At 46.9% G+C, this 19,201-nt stretch overlaps 1 protein-coding gene and 1 pseudogene across 1 annotated transcript; both read right to left on the bottom strand.

Annotated features, from left to right (window-relative positions):
- Window positions 1–9,733: 9,733 nt before the first annotated feature.
- LOC123159517 (protein TIFY 11e-like) lies at window positions 9,734–10,464 on the bottom strand (annotated as a pseudogene).
- A 4,379-nt stretch (window positions 10,465–14,843) lies between these two features.
- Window positions 14,844–15,470, bottom strand: LOC123160167 (protein TIFY 11e-like). The gene has a single exon (XM_044577977.1). It carries the CDS (start codon window positions 15,349–15,351, stop codon window positions 14,926–14,928), a length of 426 nt encoding a protein of 141 aa, XP_044433912.1. The 5' UTR covers window positions 15,352–15,470; the 3' UTR covers window positions 14,844–14,925.
- Between the last annotated feature and the right edge of the window lie 3,731 nt (window positions 15,471–19,201).

The following is a 19,201-nucleotide window of genomic DNA, read 5'->3' as shown; positions in this document are numbered from 1 at the left end:
AGGATTTGGATCCCAAGTGCACATTTTTTCTCGCGGGCCACCGAAATTCTCGGTTACAATTTGAATTTGAATTTTGAATTCAATTTCTTTAATATTGTATAGATTAGTTCTGGACTCAGTTTTGTCACCAGCACCAGCCTATGTATAACTGTTTCCTCGAGGTTGCAAGATCGAATCGCCACAGCAACAATTATTTTCACAGCTTCTTTCTTTTTATCATAAAAATTGTTTAAAAACACGAGCAGCAATGGGACTCGAGCTCAAGACCTCAGAAAAAGCTAGGAAGGACACGCTTACCACTACACCACAGCTCGCTATTTGTTTCAAACGAGTTCCTAAAGTATCTAAACCTAAGTACCAGAGTTTAAATTCAAAAAGTTTGAAAAAATTCAAAAGAATTCGCTCGGTATGTAGGTTTCTCATGGGGTGGCGAGAAACGCGGTAACCGGGCGGTATCCGAATATTCCGCCCGGTACCCAAAACCATGCCCCTGACTCCTCTTCTCAATGGGGGGAATGGCTTAGGGCTTCACCTGGGCGTAATGGCAAAGCTAAGGAGGGCTCATATGGTGCAGCATCTAGTAGCAACAACAGTTGGGGGAGCAATCGGGCTGGTGATAGTGAGAATGCAAAACAGGGAGTCCATGCTAAACGTAATCTACAGCCTGAGTTTGCCAGGTCAGTGGATTCCCACACTGGCGGGGGGTCCAGACCACGTGAGGATAACTCTCAGACCACGGGCCTTCGCACTGGTGAGGGTAGCCGATCATACAGAGATGAGATTAATAGCCCGAACAAAGGGAGAAATAAGGATGATCCTCTACAACACAATGATTTGCGACATGGTTTGGAACAAAGGAGGGAGAAGGAGTATAAAAAAAGATTGTTTGATCAGTAGAATAACGGGGGGGTGGGTCCAGAGAGATGGACAAAGGGACAGAAAGGGCAAAGAACATGTGGCATACTCACCACCGAATCGTGGGAACCAGGACCAGTGTGGTAGTTTTGGTGGGCGGCTGGAGACACACAATATGTTCAACACCTGGAGAGATGCAGTATGGGGACAGGGAGGCCATGGGAGCTCAAGATGGCATGGCTCGGTCGGCAGGAAAGAAGGAAGGTACGTCAGGAAGCCACGCCGGGATTATGTCCCACGTCAGAATAGTAATGATTAAAGAGGCATGGAGCAAGGAACTAGGAAGAGGGGACCAAAACAAGTGTGGATTGCCAAAGACGATGTAGACAGGCAGATGACCAGTGATGCTTTCATTCGCGACACGAGACGCAAGACGTCTACAGTGTTTGATCGCATCTCGACACACAACAAGGCATCGGCGGACCCTGAGGACCAGGGCCGCCGGACGCAATGAATATTCTGGTCTGGAACTATACAGGACTAAGGTTGGACTCGACAGTAGGCGAATTACGAGACCTGATACGGTCCCACAACCCAGTGGTGGTATTTTGATGTGAAACAAAAAAGAAGGCGAGGGCTATGGACAGGCTGAAATGGAGCCTGGGGTTCACTAGTGGTGTTGCAGTAGACTGTGCGGGGTGAAGTGGTGGTTTGGCACTCTGGTGGAGAGAGCACATTCAGGTAAACGTGAGGCCGTGGAGCTAATATTTTATCGATGCAGAGGTAATGTGTGAGGGCAAGGCTGTAGAATTACTGGATTCTATGGGGAACCCCAAACAGAATTTCTAACAAGATCATGGGATGTGATTCGATACCCGTGCGCCCAGGATAATCTACCATGGATCTGCCTAGGTGAATTCAACGAGGCTCTTTTCCAGACGGATCAGCTTGGTGACAACCCTAGAAGCTTCTCACAGATGGAAGACTTCCATGACTGTCTCGCCGACTATGGCTTGGCAGATTTGGGTTTCTCAGGTAACCTATATACTTGGGACAATAAGCGAGACGGTGGGGATAATATTTAGGTTTGGCTAGACTGAGCCACATGCAATCATGGTTTCTTACAGATGTACCCGGAAATGGAAGTGGAGCATATAATAACTGAGGAATCGGACCACCAAGCTAACCTAGTGCGTGCGTAGGAGTCAGCTCCAAGGCGGTGCAATGGGGGTGAGCGGCCGTTTAGGTATGAGGAGGCATGGACTAGACACAAACAGTACGAGACAATGATCGAACAAGCCTGGGAGGCGGCAGGAACGGGAGATCAAGGGTTATCGGCTGCATGGGACAGGTTAAGCGCGATGACTGGATCCATGCAAAGGTGGGTGGGGGAGGTATTCGGATCCATTAGGCGACAGATTAAAACACTAAGGGTGCAACTCTTGAACGCAATAAATAGAGCTCTCTCTACCTGGTCTTCATTGGAAGTCCAAGATATAGAGGAGCAACTCAGGGAAATTTACGCCTGTGAGGAGATTGTGTACCGACAGAGATCTAGAGTGGACTGGCTACGAGCGGGAGATCAAAACACTCAATATTTTCAGCAGAGGGCATCACATAGGAAGAGGAAAAATACGGTTAAGGCACTCAGGCGTGATGATGGCTCAAAGTGCATGGTTGATGAGGAGATGCGTAACATGGCTGCGACCTTTTTACGAGCACCTCTTCACTTCGGATGGTTCACGAGAGGCTAACACCATATTATAGAATATTGACCGTCTAGTCACTCATGACATGAACGAGAAACTCCTGGCTCCCATATCCGACGAGGAAATTGAGGCGTCACTATTCCAGATGGGGCCGACGAAGGCACCGGGACTGGACGGACTACCTGTTCTTTTTTATCAACGACACTGGTCACTGGTACGTAATGATGTGTGTAGGGCGGTGAAGGACTTTCTAAATGGTGTGGCGGCGCCAGACTCTTTTAATGCCATGATTCATGATCCCAAAGTATAGCTCACCGGAGTTACTCTCACAATTCCGGCCCATAAGCCTATGCAACGTTCTTTACAAGATCACGACGAAGGTTCTAGCCAACAGACTGTAAGGTATTTTACCGATTCTTATCTCATAGGAGCAGAGTGCCATCGTCCCGGGTCATTTGATCACGGAAAATATAGTAGTGGCCTACGAATCGTTCATGCTATCCGCAAAAGGAAGAGTAAGAAACCGTTGTGTGCGGTGAAGCTAGATATAATGAAGGCATATGACCGTGTGGAGTGGTTATTTTTACAGCAGATAATGGAACAAATTGGTTTTGCAAATGATTGGATCTTGATGATCATGAGGTGCGTGAAGTCCGTTTCCTTCTCAGTTAACATGAATGGTGGATTGTCTAGAGGTTTCTCTCCCTCCCGAGATCTCAGGCAGGGTGACCCCCTCTCCCCCTATCGTTTCCTTTTCTGTGTTGAGGGCTTCTCTGTGTTACTCAAAAGAGCCCAACAAGAGGGAGAAGTGAAGGGCGTGACCTTTGGAGCACTCGCCCCATGTTACGCACCTACCTTTTGCGGATGATAGTATCGTTTTTCTGGAGGGAACATGGAGTAATATGGAGAAACGGAAAGAAATTTTGAGAAAATATGTGGAGGCATCAGGCCAACGCGTCAACTTGTAGAAGTCCTCTGTATTTTTTCAGTAAGGGACACCAGGAGGAGGACAAGATGGAGCTGAAGGACACTTTGGGGGTCCATTCTGAGGCGTTGAGCGAGAGATATCTTGGGCTTCCAACACTGATTGGTAAATCCAAAGAGGGAACTTTTAAATATGTGACTGAAAGTGCGAAAGGTAAAGTAAGCGGTTTGAAGGGGCAAGGGCTGTCCAAGGTGGCAAGGGAAGTGTTGATCATATCGGGGCTTCAAGCTGTACCTACATACACCATGAGTTGTTTTCAGCTCACGAAGAAGATATGCCGAAACCTGACCTCAATATTCTCTAAATTCTGGTGGGCGGCAACGTGTGGTGAATGAAAGGTACACTGAATCTCTTGGCAGAAGATGTGTGTTTCGAAGAGGAATGGAGGAATGGGTTTTTGTGATCCAGAGGCCTTCAACCAAACTTTGTTAGCGAAGCAAGCATGGAGGATTCTGAAAGAGCCTACTTCCCTGTGTGCACATGTGCTCAAGGCATGCTTGTGCGGACTCGATCATGACAGCTACAGCCCCATCGTCGGCCTCACACACTTTCGAAAGCATACTATTTGGGAGAGACCTGTTACGGGAGGGGCTTATTTGGCGAATAGGCAGCGGGTGTGCTGTGAACATCCACTACGAGAACCGGATTCCATGAGCTGGAAGCATGAGACCCCTTGGACAAATTTTTGTGGCGGGTGTAACCAAGGTAGCTCACCTGATGACGCCAGATAGAAGAAGCTGGGATATGGGTATGGTGACGATGTTCTCTAATGACGATGCGGCCGATATCTAGCAAATTGCCATTGGAGGCTAGGGTACCGAAGACTATCTTGCTTGGAACTACACGAAAAAAGGACATCTTCTCTGTTAGATCTGCTTATCATCTCAGGAAGTCTTTGGATAGTGCGAGGACCAGACAACTGGAGGCTTCGAATTCAGTGGCGAAACATAGATGATATATGGCGTTGTGAGACACTAACGCGCCGCCCAAGGCCAAAATTCATATGTGGAGGATGATCCAAAATGGACTAGCTGTGGGGGCTGAGTTGCACCATCGACGGATGAAACCAGGAACTTTTTGTGTTGTGTGTGGACGGGAAGAAATGGTGCTTCATCGATTTTCGTCATGCCAACATTCCATACAGTTCTGGCAACTTCTATGCTTGGAGAAGGGAGTTATGGTGGCAACCCCACCGAGTCCAACCGACTCCCAGAGCGCCTTAGCTCGCTGGCTTCTGGATTGGTTTGCTGACGCGCCTGACGAGGAGAGGGGAGCGATGATTCAAGCGACGTATGGCCTATGGTTGGCACGAAACGAAGTTAGAGATGGGAAGAGAATCTCTCTGCCACATGAAATCATAGCCAAGGTAGTGGCTCATATGAGCAAATGGAGGGCTATTCCTGTCCATGCTGAAAACAAGCCACATGGGGGGGCTCAGATCAAGCAAAAGGTGGCAACCTCCCGAGGATGGTTGGCTCAAAGTTAATTCTGATGGGGTTGTCTCAAAGTCAGGGGGAAAGGGAGGAGCTGGAGCGGTGACAAGGGACCAAAATGGCGCCTTCAGAGCTGGACCGTGTCACCATTTCCGAGGCATTGTGGACCCTGAGATGCTGGAGATTCTAGCCTGTAGACGTGCCTTACAAGTGGCTCAGGAGGTCAACACAGAGAAGGTACATGTCGAGCTGGACTCTCAAAAGGTGGTATAGACGCTCAATCATCCACATAAGGAGATGTCAAGTGCAGGTCCGTGGATACAGGAACTCAAGGCGATGTTGTCTTCGTTTGCTAGGTTTAAGGTTTCATGGGTTCGTCGTTCAGCTAATGTTGCCATGCATAGATTAGCTAGAGTTGGTGCATAGATCACCCCAGACAATGTGCTTAATGTAATATCGGACGAGATTCCGAATGCTCTCAATTAAATAAATGTGGCAACGTTGATCCTCAAAAAGACTCTGGTGCGGCGATTTTTTTATTTTTCTTTTGCTCGTGAAAACAAGAGACTGAGGCCCCTCCTTTTTGTGCATGCTACGAGTTGGCCAGCTGATCTTTTCAGAAGATCCGCCGGTTCATGAGCCGTCCGATCTATATTGCCCACCGTATGATCCTTCTTCCCAACAAGAGCTTTATTTCAGAAACATCGGTGAAATTTCCAAATCAGACGAGCTCGTACCCCGCGTCTCCGCAACAACAGCGATGTTTCAAAAAAATTGCAACATAGACGATTTAGAAACACCGACAACTGTGCAATTTGGCGAGCTCACAGACCCACATCTCTACAACAACAATTATGTTTCAGGAAAATTGCAACATCGGCGATGTTTCAAAAACACCAGTGACTTTATAATCCGGCGAGCTCGCGTCATCAGCTTGCTCCGCGGCACGATTTCGTCCCACCGAGGTGGTCCTTGTGAGCCTCGCCGGTCGGCCAGCTTGCTGAAGACACTGATGGTTGCCCCTGTGGTAGTGGTGGATCAGTAGTATGGCAGCGGTAGCAAGGGTTCGACGGCGGGGAGCCGAGCTTCGGCAAGGCCATCCATGGTGGCGTGCTAGAGGATGGGAGCCCATGAGTTAGGCTGGTCGGAATGGGAGTATTATAGGTAGTATCATGCATGTCAACTAAGCAAATTGTTGAGGTGGCATAGAATTAAATGAAAAAAGAGAGGGTTGAGTATCATATCATGATACCGTATCATACTAAATGTTGTGCTACTATGTGTTGCAATAAATGGAGACATCCATGATACTAACATATGATAGTGTGCACTACAGATATAGTACCATACTCCCTCCGTCCGCGAATAAGTGTACTTCTAGCCTTTGTTCTAAGTCAAAGTTTTAAAATTTTGACCAAATATATACAAAAGAGTAGTAACATATATGACATAAAATTGATATATTATGAAATTACAATACAAAATGAATCTAGTGATACTAATTTAGTGTCATAAATGCTGCTACTTTTTTTTATAAAGTTGGTCAAAGTTTTAAAACTTTGACTTAAGACAAAAGCTAGAAGTACACTTATTCATGGACGGAGGGAGTACACTAGTATCATATACATGATAGTAGTAGTATATGATACTCGCCATTACGACCAGCCTTAGGCAGCCTTGGCGGCTGGTAGGTGAGAAATAAATAGATGAAAGAGAGAGAGGGGGAGTCAATGTTGGGGAAATAACTGGACGAGAATCATCGGTGGAGATAAGGATGATAAGAGGAAAAGCAGCCCACAAGCCCATGTTGCAACTGCAACATGATCCATGTTACAATCGTGGCTGAAGTTCGTGGCTGAAGTTCCAAAGGGACATGCGTGATGCGTCACGCGCGTGAGGCGGCGGACGACGCAAGGAAAATCAATCGGGTAAACGCTAGCGTTTTCTCTCTTTTTTTGACTCAAAAACTTGGGGATCTTTCGGCCGAGGTACCATTGCTAACTAGAGTATGCACTAAAACAGTGGCAAACTACATTACAAGGACATAAATAGAAGTAGTACTCTACTATGAGCTAAGGCTATCTCTAGCCGATGACATAAAAAGTTAAGGAGTGAACGTCCAAATAAACGTTAGTGAAGTATTTTTACGTCACTAAATTTTGTTCGTTTATTACTGATCCCTTAAATATAGTGGAGTAATTTTTTTTTGCCAAATTCATTTCATTTTCGGCCACCGAACTACTTTTTTATTTTATTGAATGACATCTTGATACACGGTGTATATAATTCATCAATTCTTCGCTAAGAAAACCGATATAAAGTAAACTATAAGAAAAAAATACACACTTCAATAAAAAAGTAACTTTCATAACTACTCCGACTAGTTGGATTAATAATTTATCTCTGTCTTCATTCTGAACATTGTTAGATTTCTCAATTGGCTTCTCGAGGTTGCACACTTCTTTCTTCTCCGCCTCCATACAATAGGACATTGCGTCGTCTCTAGTCTCGTCTCTAGTCTCTAGCAAATAGTGCACGGACATCTAGCAAATCTCTCGCTATCAATAGATCGATGTACTCTTCTTCCCAATATCAAAACCTGCATCCATCCTACACACAATTTTAAACAACAATAAGCTACAAATTGCGACGAATCCGAAGAACAACCGCACGAACAAACACTTACCCTGTTCTTTTCGCACTTGAAGAACACAAATTTGGGATGTTTCGGCGTTCTTGAAACTCGGCCCAGCACCAGCCGTGGCCGCTGGTCACACTTAATGACCGATAGCGGGGAGCCAACGAGCTGCTGGGCTGGTGCCGAGCCCAGCCCACGGTTGCCGTGCGTAACTGTGTCGGTGGCCAGTCGACCAGTGATATCTGAGTGCCTAGGGGAGGAGGCCATACCGAGATGCGCCAGTGAATCGTTGCAGGGGCTGCGCTAGTCTGTACCCCTCGAATCCATCCAAAACGCGACGGCGCCATTACTTGGATGCGTCGAATCCAGCACCAGTGGTGAGGGCCATATTGTTGATTTAGCCGCCTATGACGGCGAGAGAGGCCTAAATCCAGGTGGGTGAAAAGCGCACAGGGTCCTACGAAGTGTCGGCAGGGGCGAGTGGTTGCCGGCGAAGGCGGGAAGGGAGGCACCGGAGTAGATGCGGCACGGTGGTGGGGTGGGTGCGGACGAGGGGTGAAGCTTTTTTGCACGGGCGGGTAGTAAAAATAGGTGTCCCAAAGTCGAAAAGAAAATTTTTTACTCTATCCAGATTAGAAGATCGACTAGATATCCATCAAAGAAGTAAAACTGAGATTTTACTCCTCTATGACTTTTTAGGGGCCGGCTAGAGATGCTCTAAGAAGGAGAGAATGGCGTGCTAGCTCACCGGCAGCCTCATCAGATTTGGCGCATTGGATGTGTTAGTGGAGGGGGATGTTGCGCGGTCGTCGAGCCGACAACGAGAATGTGTCCGGTGAGCTTGAGTGCCTCCACCGCCGGTGACGAGGCAGCCAACTATGCTCCCTGCCGCCAGATCTAGCCGGCGTCAGCCGGGTTAGGCCTAAAAGCATCTCCAATAAAAGATGTAAAACAGGAGATGGAAAAATTTACATCTCCAAAAAATGCTTTTTGCAAAGGGGCCAACTCCAATGCATGATGCAAAATGGAGATGTAAAAAAGCAACTGTAATAAAACATGTAAACTAGAGATGTAAAACCGGCCGTCGGTCGCGCGGCTATTGTTCGGCCGCTGTACAGCCGTATTTGCACATTCAGTTTTTTATAATTTTACCAACAAAAGTGCATCATTAACCATAGTTCAAAATCCTACAAGGAAAAGTCAATTGTCTCAAACAAAGTTCTTGGTCTAACAAATGAAAATGCACATAAACATCACTCAATTTGCGTCCGCTTCGTTATCAGTAGTGCCATTGTGGATGGTGGTACGATCATCATTATCAATGGCTTCTTTGTCGACGTTTTCATGCGTTAAAGTCTCGTTGCCATGAACTCCACGGGAACCACCTTCATTGCCATCTCCCATGCCGCTCATGTTGCCACCGAAGCCACCTCCCATGCACAAACGAATAGACATACTCACATACACGTAATCAACTTCACATTCTATTGGAATTGATAATTGAAACAACAAACAAATGCACAAACGATTTTCTTTACCTTTGCGACATATCATCGAACACGTTGGATGCCGTTGCCGTCCGCATGGCCACATCTTCTTCGATGGCCGGCGATGGCGGTGGAGAAGGTGGATGAGGAGCTCCGTGGCCGGAGGAGGACGCTGAGGTCGTCAGCGGCTGCGAATCGTCCGCCGCAGCCGCGTTCGGCTTCGAAATTTTGGCCGGTCGAGGTTGGTTCGCTGCCGGGTTGCGCCCCCGCGCCGCCGGCCGCTTCACGCCTTCACCGCGTGGCTTGGCGGGCGGCTGCTTCTTTTTAGGCGCCTCTGGCTTGATGGCGACCGGTCGGGGTGGGGCAAATCTGGGACGCCGGCATGGCGGCGGATGCCAAATTGGGGAAAGTTGGTGTGGAAGCGGCGACCGCAGCGAGACGGGTCAGGGCACCGGCGACGGAGTCTGAGAAGGCGGCTGGGTCATCGGCTTCAGCCATGGCGGCGGTGGGAGGCGGGAGGCGGACGGGCGGCGATCGGGCAGGAGGCAGACGAGCGGCGGTCACGCGGAAATGAAAAGAAATGACGCTGTATACATCTTCTATTGGAGATGCTCTAAGCATACACATGATGTATAATTTTAGTTTGACATTTCGCCAATTCGCCATGGTTAGTTCATCAGTACAACAACAGCAATAATTGCTGATCATAATAATCCAGATCTACAATTTGGACCCCAACAGCACCTACACATTTCCTTGGACCGTAAATTACTCAGACTACTCATGAACATGAATCAGAGCGTAAGCGTGAGACGGTTACAGGAGGCTGCGTCGCCGTCGGGCCGGTTGTAGGGGACGGCGCGAGCGGCGAGCCTTCCCTTGCGCTTCTCCATGAACCTCTGCAGCGACGCTTTCCTCGCCATGGGCAGGTCGCCGTCGGCCGCCTCGCAGTACCCTCGCGTGGTGCCTGAGACAGCAGCGACACGGAGCAGCTCGGCCGCCCTGTCGTCCGGGACCTCGTCGAGCACCAGCACCTGCCCGCCGTAGAAGATGGTCATCTGCGCGCTCGCCGGCGCAGGACCCACCGCGTGCTCGTCTTACGCGGGCACTTCGGCTCCGGGCATGAGGGGGAGGACCACCGTGGCGGCCGGCCGCGCGTCCGTCGCCTTGATGCAGCGGCTGAGAACGCCGCACGCTGCGGCGAACCGTCGGCTCTGAGCGCTACCTGACACCACCATTCTTGGCGCTCGATCGATGGGCCCCTCTGTACGCTCTCGAACCCCTGTCGATCGGCTCTGGCTCTGCCAGTTGATCGGGTGTTGTGTTGGTTGGAGGAAGGAGATTGATGGACTGGAGATGGTTAGATGGGTTTGATTTATAGGAATCGGGCTTGTCCTGTTGGCTGTTGCTGTCAAGCGTGGGGACGTGGGGTGTTTCTTTCTGGCCGTCTCTGGCACGAAGAACACGTGCTGGTCGACAGGATGATAGTTTCAACGTGGTGGCACGTTCAGTTGTTAATTCCGCGGCACCGCGGCAGGCGGCAGGTAAAGAGAATGATGCAGCGGCTCCCTCCCATTCCCGCTGCCGACTCCCGCGGTAAATGTATCCGGCGTCCTGAGTATAAACTAAAACCGTGTCAAACTGTTGTGTCCCCTCTCACATTTATTCGATTAACTCCAAGCTCTGAAGTAGTTTTGGAGGACTTGGGTAGCAGAGGAAGAACAGAGAAGGAGGATCCAGGGAGGAAGAAGGGGAATCGGGGAAGAGATTACAGCCAATTGACAACTCATGCCTCACCCCACACGCCACACTGCACAAATTATAGGCCTAAGTCACAGCAGCCAGTTGCTGGGTCGAACCGATGGTTGGGCTTCTTCCTTTGTTTGGGACTTGATGGCCTGAGTCCACTTGGGTCGTTGGTCGCAGTAGCCAGGGCCGTGACATCCCCTTCTCTTTCAGAAACGGCTTGTCCCCAAGCCGCATCGCCCGGGAATCGACTGCGTACCTCGAAATAGTCTTTCCTTGTAGCTAGCGATGCAGGCTGATCTGACCACTTGATGAGGACTTGGGTATGGAAGCGTCACCACGCGCCACCAGCGGGCGGTGAAGAACTGCCTCTAGAACAGACGGAGTTGTATGTGAAGGAAGAGGTTCTGGCAATTCCGGCGTAGCTTCTGTGGTAGGTGGCAGTGCTCCACGCAACAACGACACGTGCAACACCGGATGCACCTTGCTCGACGATGGAAAAAATGTTTGTGATTAGCACGGATGGCAACCGATGTTTGCACGTATGGCTGGAGTTTGAGGAACACCCAGTCATTCACGGCAAAAACCCTCTCCGAAATGTTTCTTATCAGCCTGATCTTTCATTCGTTGCCGAGCTCGCTCCAAATGTTGCTTCAGAAGAGTTAACATCAATGATATTTCATGGATCCAAACCGCCAAGTCAGCCGGGGCTCCAACAGATGCATCCATAATACCAAAGTGGAGAGGTGGATGGCCATATAACATTTCAAATGGGGAGAGGTGGATGGCCATATAACACTTCAAATGGGGAGATGTGGATGGCCATATAACACTTCAAATGGGGGAGAATCCAACGTGGAGTGTTGAGATGTGTTGTACCAGAATTCCGCCAAATGGAGCCAATGGAACCACTGGTGAGGACAAGCGTGCACGAAACAACGCATATAAGCTTCCACACATTGATTGACCCGTTTCATAGTCCCATCAGTCCGCGGATGGTAAGCTGACGACATCCTGAGCTCAGTGTCTGCTTGTTTGAATAGTTCCTTCCACAAAGCACTGGTGTACCCGATTTCGGTCAAAAACAAGTGCATAAGGTAGGCCGTGCAACTTGTAAACATTGGTCATGTACGCTGTAGCCACTTGCAGTGTAGTGAAAGGGTGTGATAAGGGTATGAAATGAGCATATTGATTTAATTTGTCCACCAACACCATGATGCATGAGTGTCCTCTGGATAGGGGGAGTCCTTCGATAAAGTCCAGTGTCACCATCACTACAAAAAAAGACACATCCGTGACATTTTGGGCCGAACGATTTTTTTTCTGCCATGCTTATGACACTTCTATGATGATAGTTATGACAAAATCCGGTATCATCATAGATGTGGTGGGCTCCTACTTCTATGACAAACAATCATGACAAAAAATGGGCTTTTCGTCCTGGGCAGCCGGAGACGTGGCTGCATGACATTCTTTGGCCCGTCCATGACAGAAAAAACCGTGTAAGAAGCGAGGGCGAGGAAAATATCGGGGAGTTCCCGGTTACGGTGGATGGTCGGGGCCAAGCGATGCACAGAGGGATTGCGCGTTTCTCTTGTATATGTACGCGCGTGGGTGTGAGGCGTTGGACTCTAACTGAACCTGAGCGAGGTGTTTGCCTACTGAACCCGAGTGATTGCACTGGCTACGCGTTACTGAACCCGAGCGATCAATCGATCCATGTCTGTTAACTGAACCCGATCGAGTGATTCCTTCACTACTGCTGCTAACTGAAGATGATCGAACCTGCTGCCTCTTGATGAACAGTTGAGCGTTGTTGGGGGTTGGATGAACAGTTTTCGGCGGGGGTTTGATGAACAGGATCCCGTGGTAGTAGAGGTCATTGCCGCTGGATGAACATGACCCCGATCGAGCCGGTTGGGGGTGGATGAACAGGACCCCGTGGAGGGCTAGTTGAACTGTAGCCGGTGGAGGCCTAGATGAACAGTAGCCCGTGGAGGGCTGATTTAACAGTAGCCGGTGGAGGCTGGATGAACATGAGCCCATGGATGAACAATAGGTGGTGGAGGCAGGAGGGAGACGCCGTGGATGAACAGTCGTAGGTGGAGGCTGGAGGAGGTCGACGGTGGATGAACAGTAGCCCGTGGAGGCTGGAGCGAGGCAGTAGACGGTGGATGAACAGTAGACCATGAAGTCCTGTTTTGCGACACGCCACACCCCTCTCGATGAACAGGACCCCGTTTCGACCGTAGGAGGTCGAAGAGAAGTATGTTTCCTCTATTTTGCGGTACGCCACACCTCCGATCAACAGGACCCCGTTTCGACTGTAGGAGGTCGAAGAGAAGTCTGTTTCCTCTGTTTTGCGATATGCCAGACCCCTCCCGGTGAATAGGATCCCGTTTCGACCATAGGCGGTTGAACAGAAGGCCATTTCCTCCGTTCTGTGGTACGCCAGGCCTCGTTTCGGCTGTTCCGTCCAAACCGGTTAGCTCTCGATGAACATGACGCATTCCGTTGCCTCCCGATGAACACGACGCAATTTTTCCGTTCTGACCCAGCCGATTGGATGCCGACGAACAAGACGCCGTCGTTGTACGCGTTTGAGACCCCGCCCATATGTACGTACCTAGCTGTATTTACCTTCTTACACTACACGGAAATTTACTAGGTGACATGGCAAAAATTTCAGGAACACAGCAGATTTGACGTTGTGGTCCATGGCAGTTTCTACACGAACTGCTCTAAATCAAGTGTGTTATCCTCAACAACAACAACAATAACAACAACACAACAACAAAAACAACAACAGCAACAACAACAAGCTGCAGGGGCGCACGAGCGGCGAGAAAAAGAGGGAAGACAATCTTGACAAGCTCCATCGCATAGGCCGCACCACCAGCCTCCCTCACGATCGTCTCAATCTCCCGCTCGCCTCGAATCCGTCCCAAGAAATGGCCACCTTGCACTAGCCCCGGGCCGGTCTCCTCCTCCGCGCGCCACTCCAGACATATCCCCATCAAGCAGTGGCTGCCCCGAGCCTCCTCCCTGGCTCAAGCTGATAGGGAAATGTGCGCTATGCATTTATGCTTCAACACTCCCTCCTCATGCGTGGCTCGCTCAGGCCAAACATGAACCGAAAGTGGGCTGCAATTTCTTATTTTTAAATTGCGTCAACCGGGTCTTGAACTCAAAACCTCTTGCCTTCGATACCATGTAAAACTGCATGCATCAGACAGTTCACCCAAAAACTCAAGCTGATAGGGAAAGGGGGCTATGCATTTATACTTCAACACTCCCCACAGATCGACGACAACATGCCTCGGGTTCATGGCGATGGGGTGGAATCGGGCGCCGCGCCTTCTAGCTTCGACTGGCAGCGGATGGTCGGGCTCCAACAGTAAATTGCCTTGAAGATGGGAGAGGATGCTGGGAGAGCATGGGGTGGAGAAATGGAGATGATGAGGAAGTGTAGTGAGTGGGTTGGGGAAGTCATAGGATCCAAGTGGGTGCGTTCGCCAGGTTCCCTGCCCCAGTGAACGCGAGCATGCTGCCGATGTGGCAGAGAAACGTGCACCAAGATTAGTACAGACAATCTAACAGTCATTACGGTGTTCGCTAGGGAAGCCGAAAAATCGAACGTTCCCAGTTCTACTCCCTCTGTTTCGATTTACTCGTCGTGATTTTAGTTCAAATTTAAACTAAAACCACGACGAGTAAATTGAAACGGAGGGAGTGTCCCCGCAAAAAAAAAAAAAAAAAAACGGAGGGAGTAATTGCCAATTGCAGGTGTCTGCGAGCAAAGCATGTCCAGCTCCGGCCAAGTGGGAGCTCGCTGGGGGCTCGGCAGAAATGAATTACGCATGCTTGCTAATTGCCAGTTGCAGGTGTCTACCAGCAAAGCGTGCCCAGGTCCAGCTGCCAACATGGCCAAGTGGGAAGCAAAGGCAAGCGTGCGCATGACGTACATGTACTATAATTCGCCATCATCAGTTCATCAGAACAACAACAATAATTTATAAATTTCACAGCGACGGACACAGGCTACTCTTCTAGTTCTATGCATGAATGCGGATCAGAGCGTCAGCGTGAGATGGTAGCAGGACGCGTCGCCGTCGGGCCGGCTGTAGGGGACGGCGCGAGCGGCGAGCCTTCCTTTGCGCTTCTCCATGAACCGCTGCAGCGACGCCTTCCTCGCCATGGGCAGGTCGCCGTCCCCTCGCGTGGTGCCTGCTGCGGCAGCGACACGGAGCAGCTCGGCCGCCCTGTCATCTGGGACCTCGTCAAGTACCAGCACCTGCCCGCCGTAGAAGATGGTCATCTGCGCGCTCGCCGGCGCAGGACCCACCGCGTGCTCGTCTTGCGCGGGCACTTCGGCTCCGGGCATGAGGGGGAGGACCACCGTGGCGGCCGGCCGCGCGTCCGTCGCCTTGATGCAGCGGCTGAGAACGCCGCACGCTGCGGCGAACCGTCGGCTCTGAGCGCTCCCTGACACCGCCATTCTTGGCGCTCGATCGATGGGCCCCTCTGTACGCTCTCGAACCCCTGTCGATCGGCTCTGGCTCTGCCAGTTGATCGGGTGTTGTGTTGGTTGGAGGAAGGAGATTGATGGACTGGAGATGGTTAGATGGGTTTGATTTATAGGAATCGGGCTTGTCCTGTTGGCTGTTGCTGTCAAGCGTGGGGACGTGGGGTGTTTCTTTCTCGCACGAAGAACACGTGCTGGTCGACAGGATGATAGTTTCAACGTGGTGGCTAAGGGTCCTAGTGGTGGCCCTCGTGCTGCACGTTCAGTTGTTAATCCGGCGGTGGGCGGCAGGCAGCAGGCAGAGAGATTAGAAATTGCTGGCTGCCGACTCCGGTGCGGCGATCATCGATACAAGAGAACCCTCGGCAAATGTATCCGGCGCTTGGTTGCCAACTAGTGCTCCTCTCTCTCACACATACATTCGTATCCAGACAAATTAAAAGAAAAAACAAACCGGACCGCACAAACATTGCTAGTACACAGTAAGCCCGAATATCCGCGTGTCTGTTGATCAAACGGTTGAACAGGTGAATGAGCGACTAAGTTTTTTTACCGGAGCTGGTACCTACAGGTGCAACATCCACCATTGCTGCTGTTTTGGAGATTGGCGCCCCTTTTTGTTGTATAAGAGACATGAATAGAATACACGGGAATACATGTGAATCTTTGCATGCACTTGTCAGCTTTTGTTAGGAGAGAGAAAAAATGTACGACAAGACCAGTTGCATGCAAGTTAAATATTCCCTCTCTCTCCAACAAAATACTTCCATTTATTCGCAAAAAAATACTTTCATTTAATTTCATTGTGAAATCTTGGATCATGGATACCTTTTTAATGACAACTCCTATTTTGAATTTTTTATATATATTTGAATTCCTAGCAAGAAGAGTTTCAGAACAAGATCAATTATGGATACATCCGGACTAGCTTTAATTTAGCTGATTTTTAAAAACATATTTCACTCAAATTGAAAAGCATATTTTACTCATCTTTTTTAGTTGATTCTAAATAACAATTCACTCATTTAAAAAAAATATGAATTCACTCAGTTGAAAACACAGATTTCACACATTAAAAAAACATATTTCATCCATTCATTTCGAAAACTGATTCACTCATTTTATATTACAGATTTCACTGCTTTAAAATAATGCATGCATATTTAAATTGTATAGTTTCATATTTCACTTGCAGTTATATTTCCTAAATATCAGTTTCACAATCAGGAGTAAGCAGCTTCACGAACATAATCAATTTCACACATTGGAACAATCTATTTCATAAAATTGGTTTCATTGAATTCAAAAAAACCTATTTTAGATAATTGAAATAACTCATTTCGTAAAACTGATTTCACTCATTACAAAATATATCTCAAAAACTAATTCCACTTTGTATTTATGAAATATATTCAAATGTATTTCAATCAACTCAAAAGTTAGTTTCAAACATTTGAAATATAAATTTGAACTTGAAATAAGTGACATTTAAATGAAATGAAATTTGAAATAAAAACTGGTTTTCACTAATTTTAAATTTGAAAGAGTTGATTTTCACACAATGAAACACAAGTTTTGAAAAATAAGTGATTTCGACTGTTTCACTGATTCAAATATGATTTCACTCATTAAAATAGATATTTCACTTATTTGTAAACACTGGTTTCACTTATTCAAAACACATATTACTTTGAAATAATTGAAATCTATGAAATTAGATTTTTGAACCAAGTGAAATCTATGAATAGATTTACTTTTTTGAAATGTGTGAAACAATTATTTTTAAAACTGCAATACGTTTCATATATTTGGAAAATACAACTTCTGTATACTTTAACTAACCAAAATTACTCATTGAAACAATCGATTTCACATATTTGAAATAACTCATTTCATAGTTTTATAGTTTTTCACATATTTTAGTTAATTGAAATATGGTTTGAATCGTTAAATTTAGACCACTTTCAAATGTATCAAAGATTGATCTTGTTTTGAAGGACCCACTAGTACCTTTCAATAACAATTCACTCATTTAAAAAATATGGCTAGGATTTGATATATATATAAATTATCCAAAACAAACTTTTCGTTTGAAAGATGTGAATGATTGAAATTATCACAAGATAATTAAAATCCATGAATTTATAGGGTGAGAGGTGTGTCCGTGTCTGTGTCATGCATGCACTTTTGTAGGACCCACTAGTACCTTTCAATGACCAAAACACATGCAAATAGTACTCATGTCAGATAAAGCTGTCACAGTAAAACAGAGAAATACCAAACCACATGCAGCCGAATAGAAGAAAATACCGAACGCAGTGCGCAAATCACAAAGCAAATCAACCGTGGATATCTCACTGGCACATACCGACAACAGTAAAATTGACTTTCCGGGTGAATGAGGCCATAATTGTTCAGCTAGCTAAGTTTTCGCAAAATTGAATCTAAAACAAGTAATTTGATATGAAGGTTGCATAAACTACTCCATTCGTTCATAAATATAAGACCTTTTAGAGATTTCACTAAGAACTACATACAAATGTACATAGACATATTTTAAACTGTAGATTCAATCATTTTGATCCATATGTAGTATATAATGAAATCTAAAAAGTCTTATATTTAGGAACCGAGGGAGTAAAAGAGTGGCAAACTAAATAAGCTAATAGGACATAAGTAAAAGTACGGTACTATGAGGTAAAAGGAGAGAATGGCGTGCTAGCACTCCGGCAACAATTTTAGCGTAGACAGTACAGACGCAGACGCTTATACACACGCACATGCACTCGCTCCTAGGAATGCGCACACACACACCTTAATCTAATAAGCACCTCTGAAAGACTAAATGCCATGATGGAGAAGAAGTGTCAACGGAATTTTGCGATAATACTTGTAACTTTGGGATTTTAGGGGGAAAGATGCACATGAATGATCTAGGTATGGGATTCATATGAGAATTTTACCTAGCTTCTAGCCCTCTGTTTGAGAGGTAATACTCTACTCTTGCTTATTGTTTTTATCATGCCCCGTATAAAGAAGAATACAATGATTGTATAAGTGTGTGATCGTAGAATGATTTGTTGTGCATGGGTGCCCTGACCTATTCCCTCCGTCTCATAATATAAGATCTTTTTTTACACTAGAGTATTATGTAGGGTTGACGATACTACGACGGCTGAGGTGGCCACACCGTTGTAACGGCAGATTGAACTTGCACTAAAGCGATGACAACCGTTAAATTATATGAAGATAGGACGGCTCACAACAGTGTACAGATTTGGGGAAATGGAGAAATGGGCCTCTTGGCTGCATGGGCTAGCTGTTGCGTCTGGGTAATAGATAGAAATGAGCCCCTCGAGCTACTAGGTAGAAATGGTTTTAATTGTGTTCTAATTTTTTCTTTTGAAATAGCTTTTGATTTTTATATTAAACCAATTCAATATAAAAAATCCTACAAAAATTGAAATAGATCCAATATAATATTTGAATCTTAGGAAAAATATTACCAGCACAAATATTGTTTAAATTACATACAATATCTTTATAAACTCCATTTTGGCCTGTGTAAATATTCCCTAAAAATAAATTCAGGATTATAGTAATTTCTAAAATATCTTTGAAGTCTGACAAATATTAGGCAAATAATATTCAAAGTGTTTAAAACCTACTACCTCCGTCCTGGTTTATAAGCCCCCTTGTTATTTTCTGCCAAAATTTGACTAGTGGTTTAACTAATAAAATATTAATGCATGTCAGCAAAAATTATATCGATGGATTCGTATTAGAACATAGTTTCCTATTATATTATTTTTAATGATATGCA

Source organism: Triticum aestivum, chromosome 7B, assembly GCF_018294505.1.
Source record: "Triticum aestivum cultivar Chinese Spring chromosome 7B, IWGSC CS RefSeq v2.1, whole genome shotgun sequence".
NCBI lineage: Eukaryota > Viridiplantae > Streptophyta > Magnoliopsida > Poales > Poaceae > Triticum > Triticum aestivum.
This window is presented reverse-complemented; position numbering and strand designations above follow the sequence as displayed.

What these genes read in the sequence shown, in the direction of transcription:
- LOC123160167 (XM_044577977.1), bottom strand. Translation starts at nt 15,351, where the DNA reads ATGGCGGTGTCAGGGAGCGCTCAGAGCCGACGGTTCGCCGCAGCGTGC.